Source organism: Oncorhynchus gorbuscha, linkage group LG12 (assembly GCF_021184085.1).
Source record: "Oncorhynchus gorbuscha isolate QuinsamMale2020 ecotype Even-year linkage group LG12, OgorEven_v1.0, whole genome shotgun sequence".
Taxonomy (NCBI): Eukaryota; Metazoa; Chordata; class Actinopteri; order Salmoniformes; family Salmonidae; genus Oncorhynchus; species Oncorhynchus gorbuscha.
In genome coordinates this window covers 76,960,806-76,973,714 of record NC_060184.1, presented here as the reverse complement: position 1 = coordinate 76,973,714, position 12,909 = coordinate 76,960,806, and the positions used below count along the sequence as shown (strand labels likewise).

General features: G+C 42.7%; 1 protein-coding gene across 2 annotated transcripts in view; it reads right to left on the bottom strand.

The window, feature by feature from the left end:
- Window positions 1-9,824: 9,824 nt before the first annotated feature.
- LOC123991412 (collagen alpha-1(XVIII) chain-like) overlaps window positions 9,825-12,909 on the bottom strand; it is a 133,454-nt gene continuing 130,369 nt past the window's right edge. For both annotated transcript variants that reach the window (XM_046292986.1, XM_046292987.1), the window contains exons 39-41: window positions 12,158-12,358; window positions 11,939-12,054; window positions 9,825-10,855 (exon numbers count right to left, since the gene is read on the bottom strand). In XM_046292986.1, the coding sequence (XP_046148942.1) occupies window positions 10,654-10,855; window positions 11,939-12,054; window positions 12,158-12,358 (519 nt within the window). In that variant the 3' untranslated portion in view covers window positions 9,825-10,653. The remainder of the gene's footprint in view (window positions 10,856-11,938; window positions 12,055-12,157; window positions 12,359-12,909) is intronic.

Genomic DNA, 12,909 nt, shown 5'->3' with positions numbered 1-12,909 from the left:
TTATGATAATACAGAATACTACAGACTTTATAATACAGAATACTAGAGACTTTATGATAATACAGAATACTACAGGCTTTATAATACAGAATACTACAGACTTTATGATAATACAGAATAATACAGACTTTATGATAATAGCAGAATACTACAGGACTTTATAATACAGAATACTACAGACTTTATAATACAGAATACTAGAGATTATGATAATACAGAATACTACAGGCTTTATAATACAGAATACTACAGACTTTATGATAATACAGAATACTACAGACTTTATGATAATAGCAGAATACTAGAGACTTTATGATAATACAGAATACTAGAGACTTTATGATAATACAGAATACTACAGACTTTATGATAATACAGAATACTACAGACTATGATAATACAGAATACTACAGACTATGATAATACAGAATACTACAGGCTTTATGATAACACAGATTACTACAGACTATGATAATACAGAATACTACAGGCTTTATTATAATAGCAGATTACTATAGACTTTATTATGAGCTGTGTTGGACTGGGGGCATGTGTTAACCAGAGCAGCGACAAATATGTGCAGAACTAGCTAGTCCTTATGGCCTTTACTACACAGGAACTGCCTACAGAAAATAAAGTGCCGTCTACTTTGTGGGCAGCCATTAAATTAGCCGGAACTCAATTGATTGAATCACATTTCATTTGAAATGCCATGTAACTGCTGTGAGCACGCTTTCCAACTGCTGCAGCCCCACCGTCACGTCTTGTCCTCCATTATGATCACTGTTGTAACAGGAAACTCTTCCCCAGCTTTTATTGTGGTATGACCCACTCACAAGACAAATGAACAAAACTTATTTGAAAACAAAAAGTGTAACACAGGCTGCGTTTACACACACAGCCCAATTCTGTTCTTGTTTCCACCAACTGGTCTCTTGACCAATCACATCAGATCTTTTAACATCCTCTAATTTTCATAGCTTATCTAAAAAGGTAAAAAAGACCAAATAGTGGAAAGAAATATGTGTATTGGGCTGACTCTGAAAACGCAGCCTTAGGCAACAGTAAGGCAGCAAAAACAGTTCAAATTCGGCAATGTGGTTTACACATGTAGGCCGAGCATCGTCGCTCTCCCTCACTGCGCCAGTGTCGAGATTACAGAATAAGTAGTCCCGGCTATATTTAGAGGGAGCAAACTGCACGTGAAGCCCAGCCATAACCCACATTACCCTTTAATGAGCATGGAGCGCCTGCCATATTCACATTCTCTCTGCTAATGCAAACACAGCAGGCCCTTTCCGACTGTTTAGAAATGCTACAGTAAGGTATGCTAGAGAAAGGTATGCTAGAGAAAGGTATACTACAGTAAGGTATGCTACAGTAAGGTATGCTACAGTAAGGAATGCTGCAGTAAGGTATACTACAGTAAGGTATGCTACAGTAGTAAGGTATACTACAGTAAGGTATGCTACAGTAAGGAATGCTACAGTAAGGTATGCTACAGTAAGGTATGCTACAGTAAGGAATGCTGCAGTAAGGTATACTACAGTAAGGTATGCTACAATATGGTATGCTACAGTATGGTATACTACAGTATGGTATGCTACAGTATGGTATGCTACAGTATGGTATACTACAGTAAGGTATGCTACAGTAAGGTATGCTAAAATATGGTATGCTACGGTAAGGTATGCTACGGTATTCTACGGTAAGGCATGCTACGGTATGGTGTCGTGTCTTTTCTATCATTAAATTGAAGACTTATAGTTTTTATCAAAAATTCTCTGTAATTAGTATTACGTGATCAACTGATGTAACTGTAATTAACTAGGAAGTCGGGGCACCAAGGAAAAATATTCAGATTACAAAGTTATCATATCCTAAAATAACTTTTCAGATATTTTATCTGATCAATTAGTCTTCGAAATAATGAATTATTTACTTTACCTCACATTAGTCTCATTCCAAACGTTGTAAATAGTTGGTTATCTGCACGAACCCAGTCTTCACTATGAGTCATCCATACATCAATTGTCTTAAATAATTGATTTATTACTAACTAAGTAATTCACAGAAATGCATAAACAAACAAACAAGGTAAATGTGGTTACAAGAAATGATAGGGGAATGTGCCCTAGTGGGCTAAACCGGCATCGGGGCTTGTTAGACAAAAGGGGAAGTGGGGGTCAACTGAGATGAGACACTACAAAGTTGATGATTATAACAATTGAAATGCTAATCCTTTGCACATGAACGCTCACTCATTCGGGAACAATTGCAATCAATATATATATTTACGCTCAGTGTGTTGTCGGGATCTTTGTTGAAAAGTTTGTTTCTGTTGGAGAGTTTTGTCCATCTCTCTCTCTCTCTGTCTTGGTTAGAGGGGATAGTTCAACGCGACATTCATTCATGTTGTTGTAGAATAGATGTTTCGGCGGTTGTCGTTCTTCACGTTCAATGATGCCGAATTCCTAGCTGCAGACTAATAATTAATATCAAAGACTTGTTCTTATTCTGTCGGTTTCGATAGTCTAAGAATTTAACCACGTGGTATGGTTAAAAGATTCAGCAATGGCCTGCAACCTTTGTCCTCCTAATGGAGAAAAACATGGTCTGGTGATCATTTCTCAAAGTTGGGTTTTATTCGGAATTGCAGAAAAGTGCTGTCCCAGGACGCCTGACCCTAACTGGGCTCAGGGTCAGTCCTCTGATTTAGTTAATTCCAATTCCCTTTTTGAGTTTTCCTTCATTAAACAGTCCAAAATCAAACGTCATATCTGAGGCTATCATACAGTATAAATAGAGTTATGGTAATGTGTCCACACCGTCTCCCATGAGCTTCCCCAAGTTGTAACAAACAGACCAGTTCGTAGCTGGATTCTTCACCGATCTTCTATGCTTTCTACGGAATATGAATTTTGTTCGGACCTCGAGTTCTGTGAGGTGGAAGAAATTCCCCTGTTCTCTATGAAAATGTACTCTCTCTATACTGTGTGTCTCCATGAGGAGATCCTCAGGAATTTACGACGTCTCTCTGACCACAGCAGCCTAGTTGGGGAGGAAAGGGGGAGGCAGGGAGAGGGGGATGGGGCTCGCCACACCCAAAGAGGGCAACATCATGACAATGGTACGCTACAGTATGGTATACTACAGTATGGCATACTACAGTATGGTATACTACAGTATGGCATACTACAGTAAGGTATGCTACAGTATGGTATGGGTCACAGAGAAGTAGATCTACTGTGGACAGAGTGGTTCGATTTAATTCCATCCATCCTTTCTCCCATCCTTGAAGTAATCACTGATTAAATATTGGATAGGTGAACACAAGGGCTGTCACCTGTCCAGTCATTTGTAATTACTGACTGCTTCAAGGCAGTGGAGGATGCTGATGGGAGGACGGCTCATAATAATGTCTAGAACGGAACAGACAGAATGGCGTCAAACACATGGAAACCATGGAAACCATTTTTAAAAATGTATTTTTATTCATCCGTTATTTTACCAGGTAAGTTGACTGAGAACACGTTCTCATTTGCAGCAACGACCTGGGGAATAGTTACAGGGGAGAGGAGGGGGATGAATGAGCCAATTGTAAACTGGGGATTATTAGGTGACCGTGATGGTTTGAGGGCCAGATTGGGAATTTAGCCAGGGCACCGGGGTTAACACCCCAACTCTTACAATAAGTGCCATGGGATCTTTAATGACCTCAGAGAGTCAGGACACCCGTTACATTTGATACCATTCCACTGATTCTGTTCTGGTCAATACCACGAGCCTGTCCTCCCCAATTGAGGAGAGGAGAAGGAAAGGATTCAAACAGGGCCTGTGTCTCTGTAAAGCCCCCTACTGGAGTAAAGGGGAGTTTCTGAAGACCCCGTTGAGCCTCCACACCAGTACCAAATTGACTACCATCACTAATTGACTCAGAGGCCTATCACCTCTGACCAGAGAACATTGGCCGTCATATTCTGTTAATTTCCAGATGACTCTGTGTTCAATCACCACCGTTAGTCGACACCCATCAGGTGATCAACAGCACCCAGTGTCACGGGAATGCAAAGAAGATCATCAAGGACCTAAGCCACGGCCATTTCACCCCGCTACCATCTAGAAGGTGTAGACAGTAGAGGTGCATAAAAGCTGGGGCCGAGAGACTGATAAACAGCCTGTATCTCTAGGCTATCAGACTGTTAAACAGCCATCACTAGCCGGCCTACACCCAGCACCCTGCTCTGAACCTTAGGTACTGTCACTACTGCTGTACATAACTAATCGCATATACTATATATATTTATTGAAAACAAAACAATGTTTTAAGTGAGAAGTAGGCATTGGTCTGAAGCTTAAAAATAAAGGAAATTCTCATGAGCTCCACAATGCCTACTCCACCCATGCTCTACCAAGGTTTTCCAGCACACAGCTTTGACCTACTACAAACAATGTGAAGGCAGGATGCTAAGGATTCAAAACATTCTCAAACAGCCTGATTCATTCTCTTAGATGAGGTGCTTCCACAATAATATGATTTGTAACACATACATGTTAAAGTATTGGATTCTTCACACATCACACTAATCCCATTCCATTACCTTTTCAAGATTTAAAAAAAGTTATACAAACGCACGCTTTTCTTTTATACTTACAAGACCAGCAAGCTTGATTGAGTGCCTGCTTGTATTTCCTTAAACATCTGTTTGATAACATTTTTCTTTTGGTGTCAGTAGGTGTCCAACATAACAAAGTGGTGGAGAGTTGGACACAGTCAATCATATACTGTACACTGAGTGTACAAAACATTAGGAATACCTTAATATTGAGTTGCACCCCCTTTTGCCCTCAGGACAGCCTCAATTCATCGGGGCATGGATTCTACAGGGTGTCAAAAGCGTTCCACAGGGATGCTGGCCCATGTTGACTCCAATGCTTCCTACAGTTGTGTCAAGTTGGATGGATTTCCTTTGGGTGGTGGACCATTCTTGATACACACGGGAAACTGTTGAGCATTAAAAAAAAACAGCAGCATTGCAGTTCTTGACACACTCAATCTGGTGCGCTTGGCACCTACTACGATATCCCGTTCAAAGGAATTTAAATGTTTTGTCTTGCCAATTCACCCTCTGAATGGCACACATACACAATCCATGTCTCAATTGTCTCAAGGCTTGAAAACCCTTCTTTAATTTGAACCTGTCTCCTCCCCTTCATCTACATGTCTCCTCCCCGTCATCTACATGTCTCCTCCCCTTCATCTACATGTCTCCTCCCCTTCATCTACATGTCTCCTCCCCTTCATCTACATGTCTCCTCCCCTTCATCTACATGTCTCCTCCCCTTCATCTACACGGATTGAGGTGGATTTAACAAGTGACATCAATAAGGGATCATAGCTTTCACCTGGTCAGTCTGTCATGGGAAGAGCAGGTGGTTCTTAATGTTTTTGTATACTCATGTATCCATTCCTCATTTCTGTAACAGTTAGCTTGCCCGTGTAATATTGACAACAGCTCAGAAACACAAACATGGTCCTGTTTGTGGAAGGGGTCTCGAATGGTTGAGGGACAGCTATTGGGGAACTGTGGGGGGGGGGAATCTTGGAGGCTTCGGGTTTCACGTTTTTTGGCCTGGTGGGAGATCTGTCAACAGGCCCTTGAGCAGGGCATTGACTCTGGATGCTTCTGTGTGTCTCTCTGAATGGGAATCTGTTGGATGACTGGCATGATGTAGTTGTTGGGGTGCTTCACTGCAAGTATATTGTATGTTTCGAATATAATTATTTTTATTTTATTTAAAAAATGGTTCTGTTTTATCAACATGCTGTGATGATCAATGGCAGTTCATTACCTCTGTCAAATGAGTATGGAGCTTGGAGTTGTGTGTATGTGTATTCCTTTTGGCAGTGCTATTGTAAACTTTAATTTGAAATTGAATGGCATAAGTGGTGTGCTTGCATAAGTTCAAGGGTCACTGGTTTAAACCCTGGTCTGCAGGCTGCTGCCCTCTCGTAGCTGAAATCAGTTTTGAACTAACTCTTAATGTGTGGAATTTACCATGGATTAGTCAAATGTAATTGTCTGCAGGTTTCAGAAGGGGAAAAGCTCAATTGATTGTGACAGTCTGACATTATAAAATTTGACTCTATTCCCATTGAAAGTAAAGTAAAGGAACATGGTTTTAAATCTGTTTTTTTCATGGTCCTAGGTCTCGCCAGATTTAGTGACCAACAGTAAATTAATTCAGTGCCTTAGGAAACAATTCAGACCTCTAGACTTTTTCCACATTTTGTAACATTACAGCCTTATTCTAAAATGTATTTAAAAAAATGTAAAAATCCTCAGCAATCAACACACAATAATGACAAAGCAAAACATGTTTTTAGACATTTTTGCAATTTAAAAAAGAAAAGTATTCAGATCCTTTACTATGAGACAGGAAATTGAGCTCAGGTGCATCCTGTTTCCATTGATCATCCTTGGGATGTTTCTACAACTTGATTGGAGTCCACCTGTGGTAGATTCAACTGACTGAACATGATTTGGAAAGGCACACACCTGTCTATATAAGGTCCCACAGTTGACATTGCATGTCAGAGCAAAAACCAACCCATGAGGTTGAAGGAATTGTCTGTAGAGCTCCAAGACAGGATTGTGGCGAGGCACAGATCTGGAGAAGGATGCCAAAAAATGTCTGAAGCATTGAAGTTCTTCAAGAACACAGTTGCCTCCATAATTCTTAAATGGAAAGAGTTTAGAACCAGGGAGGTAACCAAGAACCCAATGGTAACTCTGACAGAGCTCTAGAGTTCCTCTGCGCAGATGGGAGAACCTTCCAGAAGGACAACCATCTCTGCAGCACTCCACCAATCATGACTTTATGGTAGAGTGGTCAGACGGATGCCACTCCTCAATAAAAAGCACATGATAGCCAGATTGTAGTTTGACAAAAGGCACCTAAAGACTCTCAGACCACGAGAAACAAGACTTTCTGGTCTGATGAAACCAAGATTGAACACTTTGTCCTGAATGCCAAGCGTCACGTCTGGAGGAAACCTGGCACCATCGTTACGATGAAGCATAGTGGGGGCAGCATCAAGTTGGGGGGATATTTTTCACGGGCAGGGACCTGGGAGACTAGTCAGGATTGAGGCAAAGATGAACGGAGCGAAGTACAAAGAGACCCTTGATGAAAACCTGCTCCAGAGTTCAGGACCTCAGACTGGAGCAACGGTTCTCCTTCCAACAGGACAACGACCATAAGCACACAGCCAAGACAACGCAGGAGTGGCTTTGGGACAGGTCTCTGAATGTCCTTGAGTGGCACAGCCAGAGCCCGGACTTGAACCCGATTGAACATCTCTGGAGAGACCTGAAAATAGCTGTGCAGCAATGCTCCCCATCCAACCCGACAGAGCTTGAGAGGATCTGCAGAGAAGAATGGGAGAAACTCTCGAAATACAGGTGTGCCAAGCTTGTAGCGTCATACCAAAGAAGACTTGATGCTGTAATCGCTGCCAAAAATGCTTCAACAAAGTACTGAGTAAAGGGTCTGAATACTTATGGAAACGTAATGTATTTATAAAAACGAGCAAAAATGTCTAAAAACGTATGTCATTATGGGCTATTGTGATGTCATTATGGGGTATTGTGATGTCATTATGGGCTATTGTGATGTCATTATGGGGTATTGTGATGTCATTTTGGGCTATTGTGATGTCATTTTGTGTGTAGATTGATGAGGGAAAAAAACAAGGTAATTGTAACAGCTCTTGATGGTGGTAGAAAGAGTAGACCAAGGCACAGCGTGGAAAGTGTTCATGATTTTAATTAAAAAATAATACAAAATAAAAATAATGAAAACGCACAGTTGTGTCAGGCAACAGTAACTAAACAGAAAACAAGATACCACAACCTAATGGTGGGAAAAAAAGGCTGCCTGAGTATGATCCCCAATCAGAGACAACGATAGACAGCTGCCTCTGATTGGGAACCACACTCGGCCAAAAACAAAGAACCAGAAAACATAGAATTTCCCACCCGAGTCACACCCAGACCTAACCAAACATAGAGAATAATAAGGATCTCTAAGGTCAGGGCGTGACAGTAATTCATTTTAGAATAAGGCTGTAAAGTAACAACAATTGGAAAAAGTTAAGGGGTCTGAATATATACACAAGCTCACAGAACGGGACCGCTCAGTGCTGAAACACGTAAAAACCGTCTGTCCTCACTACCGAGTTCCAAATTGCCTCTGGAAGCAACGTCAGCACAATAACTGTTTGTCGGGAGCTTCATGAAACTGTTTTCCATGGCCGAGCAGATGCACACAAGCCTAAGAACACCATCCGCAATGCCAAGCGTCGGCTGGAGTGGTGTAAAGCTCGCCGACTCTGGAGTAGTGATTAATTACTCTTCACCATCTGGCAGTCAGACGGACAAATCTGGGTTTCGAGGATGCCAGGAGATCGCTACTTGCCCCAATGCATAGTGCCAATGGTTCGGGCTGGTGGAGGAGGAATGGTCTAGGGCTGTTTTTCATGGTTCGGGCTAAAAAATTAATTTACTCCCCAATTTCGTGGTATCCAATTGTTAGTAATTACTATCTTGTCTCATCGCAACAACTCCCGTACGGGCTAGGGAGAGACGAAGGCCGAAAGCCATGCGTCCCCCGAAACACAACCCAACCGAGCCGCACTGCTTCTTAACACATCCAACCCGGAAGCCAGCCGCACCAATGTGTCGGAAGAAACATTGTGCACTTTGGTTAGCATGCACTGCGCCCAGCCCGCCACAGGAGCCGCTGGTGCACGATGAGACAAAGATATCCGTACGGGCCAGACCCTCCCTAACCCAGACGACGCTAGGCCAATTGTGAGTCGCCCCACTGACCTCCTGGTCGCGGCCGGCTGTGACAGAGCCTGGGAGTGAACCCAGAGTCTCTGGTGGCACAGCTAGCGCTGCGATGCAGTGCCCTAGACCACTGCGCCACCCGGGAGGCCGAAGGGAAATGTTTTAACGCTACAGTATACAATTTACATCATAGAGGATTCTGTGATTCCAACTTTGTGGCAACAGTTTGGGGAAGGCCCTTTCCTGTTTCAGCATGACAATGCCCCCATGCACGAAGTGAGGTCCATTCTTAAATGGTTGGTTGAGGTCGGTGTGGAAGAACTTGGCTGACCTGCGCAGAGCCCTGACTTCAACCCCATGAAACACCATTAGGATGAATTGGAACGCCGACTGCGAGCCAGGCCTAATCGCTCAACATCAGTGCCTGACCTCACTAACGTTCTTGTGGCTGAATGGAAGCAAGTCCCCGCAGCAATGAATCAACATCTAGTGGAAAGCCTTCCAGAAGAGTAGAGGCTGTAACAAAGGGGAGACCAGCTCCATATTAATGCCAATGATTTTGGAATGAGATATTCGACGAATAGGTGTCCACATACTTTTGCATTTGTTATGGATTACAATTGGATAACTGTTACAGTGTCGTTTTGTTTGTTAAATGTCTGTTACAACAATTTTTTGCTTTCTGTTTAAAAAAAATATATATAAATGATATATATATATATATGAATGAAAAAGTGAACTTGTTTGACATTTTACTGCATTAGTAGGAGCTGGTAACATAAGCATTTCGCTGAACCTGTTATGACATCAGCGAAACTTTGTACGCGACCAATAAAGTTTGATTTGATTTTGATCTACTACACACGGCTGATTGGTTGATGATCTGTATTGGTCTGTCTTGTCCTTTAACCACAGTACAGACTCGACGTAACAGGACTAGATTACAAAACAGATTATATCAGACTCAGATTATTAAGAAAATGAAAAACATTTTTAATCAATAAGCACCAACGATTGTATAAAATATACTCACTTATAATTGATAAAATCACTTATGAATTTCATAAATTATAACTTTTTTTGTAGTGAATTGCTATGTGATTAATGGAAAGAATGTTGAATGAAGTCACATCTAACTAGCTACCTATCAAATCTAAATTCTAGCGACATAACAGGACTGCTGTACAACAAAATTACAAAAAACTAAAACAGTCCCTGACAAACAAACTATACATTACATACTTAACCTTAATAATTTGATTCATTCACGTTATGTGTAGTTACGGTATAAATAAGATGTTGATTTGAAATGAAATTCTGAGAGAAATTGATGCTCAAATGAGAAATCACTGGACGTAGAAACCCATCTAATATAGTAGTGCATCAGCATTTCTTTACTGAACACCTTTGTAGAATATGGGTGTTATGCATGTGAAATATGCTATTGGCCCTGGTCTAATGGAACAAACATTTCTTAAAGAATGACCTAATAGGACAAATGATAAACATGGCCAATCACTGGAAGACCAAAGGTGACATCTTGAGTAGGAGAAACATCTGTAGTGAGAAATAATCTTGAAAGTTGGCTTTGAAAAACACAGCAAAGCCATGATTTGGAGCTGGTATCGACAGGCAAGTATCCGCCATCTCATCTCAGTCAGTCAACCAACCAATCAGAGGATGGGAGAGGAAGAAAATATCGATGACAATGATGAAATGTTCATAAAGGAATGTACATATACTTGACACCTTTCCAGAGTGATAAGATGAGAGCAGATGAATGTGGAGGAGTGGTGTGTTAAACATGATCTCTGGTCTCGATGCAAAGGACCACGAACTGGTTGCTACAGCTTTGTGCTTGCTGTCCCAGGAGGAAGCCTGAAGCTAGATTGGACGACTGGCCCATGATGGCCATGTTGTCAGACTGCCACGAATCGCAGGACCGGTCTACCAACAGGTTGCCAAACGTATTAGAGCCATGCCAGATGCTCTTCTTAGGCCTGCGGAAGAGATAAATACATATATAATGGGAGGGTGTATGGATACAGCACATACAGAGACACATCTCAGTTGGTAGAGCATGGCGCTTGTAACGCCAGGGTAGTGGGTTCGATCCCCGGGACCACCCATACGTAGAATGTATGCACACATGACTGTAAGTCGCTTTGGATAAAAGCGTCTGCTAAATGGCATATATTATTATTATATTATATTATTATATTACATGTACACATCTACACACACGCCCACACATTAAAGTCATACTGGCATACATAACAGATGTTCACGCAAACACCAATAAATAGTTTAAATCCGCTACCATGAACAAATATTTTAAAAAACATAATGGGAACGAATGCCGCCCCGAACTGAGCAGAGATACCCACCAATGTATAGATCGTTTCAATTCAATCTGTTCCGTTGGCACTGAAATCCCTTCCTACAGATGCGACCTCAACATAACAGATGACATCAATAGCCATATCCTTTTTTTTGTTGTGCCCAGGCTCTATCTATTCATACACGTTCTCAAATAAGACCTCGCCACAAACTAGGAAAGCGTCTGTTTGAAAAACATCTATAAAAAAGCCACTTTGGAGCCACAATTGCCAGCCTCTAGTCTCTGGTTTGTCGGGCCTGATAAATTCAGCGAGGCGGTATATAAATAGAAGCAATAGAGGGTGGACACAGCTGGCTCGCATGGGCCCGGGCTGAAACACACAACGGTACAACCCTCAGTGTCTGGATTGCGGGTTGTGCTATCCTGCACTTTGTGGAAACAGCCATGTGTGTTCCCCTCCGACCCTCATGCCCACGTTCTTCCAAACCCATTTATCATTTGGTGAAGCAGCTTTTTGCGGGAAGATGAGGGTGTTTATGTAGTCTTTACTATTCAGACAGAGATATAGTATGAGGGCAACCTAGACTTCACCACACACGCACACACACACACACACACACACACACACACACACACACACACACACACACACACACACACACACACACACACACACACACACACACACACACACACACACACACACACACACACACACACACACACACACACACACACACACCAGAAGGGGTCTGCCATTACGTCCCGTCCGTCGAAGGAGTAGATTGGGATGTTTGATGGGAATTTGCCTCCACCCCCAGTGAAGATAGACTTGTAGTTACTGAACAAAATGTCCCCCTGTGAATACAGAACGAGTTGAGTTGACTGACACTTCATGTTGTTTCAACGCGGCGGTATACACTGACCTTGGATGATCTTAAGATGAGAGAGGTTGGCTTACCCTGAGGTTGGTTATGGGGTAGCTCTGTCTGAACCTCTGGGGGACCAGGTCTTTATTAATCGTCTGGATTTTTGAGGATACGAAGCCTCGGTAGTTGGCAGGCAGACCCATGGCCATGGCCTGGTCATAGCACCGCTTGTCTGTCATGTCGTCGCCACCGAAGTTCCCTGTGTAGGGTTGGTTCAGGGCCACCAGGTTGAGCTGAGGAAGAGACCGAGGATTAGAGATGCTTGTCTGTCATGTCATCGCCACTGAAGTTCCCTGTGTAGGGTTGGTTCAGGGCCACCAGGTTGAGCTGAGGAAGAGACCGAGGATTAGAGATGCTTGTCTGTCATGTCATCGCCACTGAAGTTCCCTGTGTAGGGTTGGTTCAGGGCCACCAGGTTGAGCTGAGGAAGAGACTGAGGATTAGAGATGCTTGTCTGTCATGTCATCGCCACTGAAGTTCCCTGTGTAGGGTTGGTTCAGGGCCACCAGGTTGAGCTGAGGAAGAGACCGAGGATTAGAGATGCTTGTCTGTCATGTCATCGCCACTGAAGTTCCCTGTGTAGGGTTGGTTCAGGGCCACCAGGTTGAGCTGAGGAAGAGACTGAGGATTAGAGATGCTTGTCTGTCATGTCATCGCCACTGAAGTTCCCTGTGTAGGGTTGGTTCAGGGCCACCAGGTTGAGCTGAGGAAGAGACCGAGGATTAGAGATGCTCCATTTGGTGTGTATTCTAAACCGCCACCTCGTTCAGAGTGATCCTTCCGC